Source organism: Nansenia antarctica (genome assembly GCF_963989245.1).
Source record: "Nansenia antarctica genome assembly, chromosome: 10".
Lineage (NCBI taxonomy): Eukaryota > Metazoa > Chordata > Actinopteri > Argentiniformes > Microstomatidae > Nansenia > Nansenia antarctica.
In genome coordinates, this window is record NC_137680.1 from 13142488 (window position 1) to 13145779 (window position 3292).

At 47.9% G+C, this 3292-nt stretch overlaps 1 protein-coding gene across 1 annotated transcript; it reads left to right on the forward strand.

Annotated features, from left to right (window-relative positions):
- Positions 1 to 1100: 1100 nt before the first annotated feature.
- On the forward strand, positions 1101 to 2920 carry tent5aa (terminal nucleotidyltransferase 5Aa; the record flags this gene model as incomplete). Its single annotated transcript, XM_080540875.1, has 2 exons — positions 1101 to 1526; positions 2141 to 2920. 2 exons carry the CDS (start codon positions 1101 to 1103, stop codon positions 2918 to 2920), a joined length of 1206 nt encoding a protein of 401 aa, XP_080397001.1.
- Between the last annotated feature and the right edge of the window lie 372 nt (positions 2921 to 3292).

Sequence of the window (3292 nt, forward strand, 5' to 3'; positions counted from 1 at the left end):
AACGTAGAATGTATCTTATTTCTTTCAAAGACAACAACTATACAACCATACAGGCAATAGCATTCTCAATGGGAACTTTATTTGTAGGCTACATCACACTGCATAACATTAACTTGCAAAATCTAAATATGTCTTTATGAATCTATGTCCACCGACATAATTAAAAACGAGATGGAGGTGCGCCTCTAATAATAAGTCCATTGCACCAGTCCATTGGTCAGCACCAGCGTCGCTCTGAATGACCCGTCTCCGTCCAAGTGATGCGAAAGGGGCGTGGCACATTTCATCTGACATTCCTCGATTTGGAACCGCTCCCCATAGAGCACAAGCGCAATGGACAGGTAACAGTTAACTCTAATGGAACCGTGAAGACATTATATCAATATCAACCCGGGGTAAACAAAGTACGAATGCTTCCACGAATTTAAGTTACATCGAGTTGGCTCATGTAGTTTCTCGGTAGCGAAAAAAAGGAATGAAATATGTAGGAGTTGCGCGCTAAAAATCCACGGGATTCCACAGAGGGCTGATCATCGGAGAACGGTGCCAAGTGCGACTCGAGTATTCATGCAAATTCATCAAATCATAGGCGTGCCATTGGGCGATGGAGTCACGGCCGGAACAGCGAACCCCCTGGTGTACCCACCATCTCCAAAGACCGACGCGCAGCGCTCGGACGCACCACTGAGGGACTACTGAGGGAATGTTCCACTTCGCTTTAAAGCAAGAGAGAGACCAGTGAAACAGACACCAGTAACGATTAGCCTCCAGAGAAGAAGCTCTTCATGCGTATCCTCTTCTGTCATCTCTAGCCGAGACATCAGCGAGAAGAGTCCGGAGTTGCAATCGTCAGCTTTTTGTCTACTGCGCACATCCGAGACTATCTGTAAACTGCAGCCTATTTGCCTTGATATTGTTAAGGTTACAGTCAAATATAGGAATAACGCACTTTGACTGAAGATCGGTGTGGGAGAAGTTGACATTGCCTCACGATATTGCAATTAGCTAGCTACGCGTAAAATCCAAATTTGATCCCGGACGAGTCTCTAAGGAAACTTCATAACATGTATATTTAACAGTTTCTTTTATTTTTTACTACAATGTCTGAAGAAGAGATTGGAGCTACGGGTTCTATACCTACTGACGTTGAGAGCAGTAATATCAGCGTTCTGAACTGGGAACAAGTGCAGCGCCTTGATGCCATTCTCACGGAGACCATCCCTATCCACGGCCGGGGCAACTTCCCCACTCTGGAGATGAAACCCCGACAGATCGTTAACAAGGTGCGGAGTCGCATGGAGGAGAAGATGATCAACGTCCGGGACGTGCGGTTAAACGGTTCAGCTGCGAGCCACGTTCTCCACGAGGATACCGGACTGGGCTATAAGGATCTTGATCTTATCTTTTGCGCGGATATGAAAGGTGAAAGTGATTTTCAGATTGTGAAGGATATCGTTTTGGACTGTCTCCTGGATTTCTTACCTGACGGGGTGAATAAGGAGAAAATAACACCATTGACGTTAAAGGTACGTTTCACATATTCAACAGTTGAATAATACTACATTAGTTGCTTTTTCTTATAAGGTTATGGTATTTGCATTACTCAAAGTTACCATTGCAATCACGTTTTTATAATTGCAATTACACAAGTTTACTGATAGTAAAATGTTGGTTTTCTGCGGTTAAGAGGATTGCGCTAAACCAATTTAAAGCGGATCCTGCCTCCTCAGCCACATTGATCCCATACGTAGATAGGGCAAGTAGTGCTTGGCCCCTTATTGTACTAAAGAGGTCAAGACTGCATGCTTTTTTTTTGTGCCAATTTATACAGAGCTTTTATGCAAAGCAATACAGGATGTGATGCATGCAGATGAATGTTTCCTTTTTGTTCCAATGTATTTGTCAATTCTCGTTAGAGCTATACAATAGGCTATTTTAATGCACGTATCTCTTTAATTGGATTTGGACTAGTGACTATTTTAATTAAACTGTTACTAAAGGTTTTATCTGTCTCCTTGCGCCCTCTTCCAGGAAGCTATGCAGCCACATATCTCTTTTAATGGATTTTGATGATTTTTTCACTGCATCCAAAACTAGATTTAAAGGTTTCTCTAACCCCAAATCTCCTTGTCTCTTCCAGGAAGCCTACGTGCAGAAGATGGTCAAGGTGTACAACGACTCGGACCGCTGGAGCCTCATCTCCCTCTCCAACAACCGAGGGAAGAACGTGGAGCTCAAGTTTGTGGACTCTCTTAGACGGCAGTTTGAGTTCAGCGTGGACTCGTTCCAGATCAAACTGGACTCCCTGCTGCTGTTCTACGAATGCTCTGAGAACCCCATGGCCGAGACCTTCCACCCCACCATCGTGGGCGAGAGCGTCTACGGCGACTTCGGCGCTGCCCTCGACCACCTACGCCACAAGGTCATCTGCACACGTAACCCCGAGGAGATCCGCGGCGGCGGCCTGCTGAAGTACTGTCACCTCCTCGTCAGGGACTTCCACGCCGAGTGCGAGACGGAGATGAAGTCCCTGCAGCGCTACATGTGCTCACGTTTCTTTATCGACTTCTCCGACATCTGCGAGCAGCAGCGGAAGCTGGAGTCCTACCTGCAGAACCACTTCGTGGGCCTGGAGGACCGCAAGTACGACTACCTGATGACCCTGCACGGGGTGGTCAACGAGAGCACCGTGTGCCTGATGGGACACGAGAGGCGGCAGACCCTGGGCCTGATCGCCATGCTGGCGGTGCGTGTGCTGGCCGAGCAGAACGTCATCCCCAACGTGGCCAACGTCACCTGCTATTACCAGCCTGCCCCTTACGTGGCCGACGGCAACTTCAGTAACTACTACATCGCCCAGGTGCAGCCTGTGTTTGCCTGCCAGCCGCACGCCTACTCTACCTGGCTGCCCTGTAACTGAGCCTGCTGCACCGCCCGGGGACAGGCGGAGAGGGAGGGCGAGGCGGGTTTGTTTATACAGGAGCTGGAGATGGAGCCGAGTCACTAAAATCCCATCTGTCCTACTGCTTTCCAGTTGAATGATTGAGAAAATAAGAAAAGGTATTCCCCACCATCCTGTATTGAAATAAAGCTCAGCCCATGTGTTTTTAATGGTCTTTGTCGGAGGCACGATGGGCATGATGAGGACAGTTGGGTCTCAGCACCTGTGAGGTCGGTCTTAAACCAACGGCAGGAGAATTCACTGTGAAGACCTCACTCAATCAGTGCACTCCTGTGAAGCCAAATAGCACCCTGTCCACGTTTGGAATGTGTGGGGAGTGTGGCTTTTGGT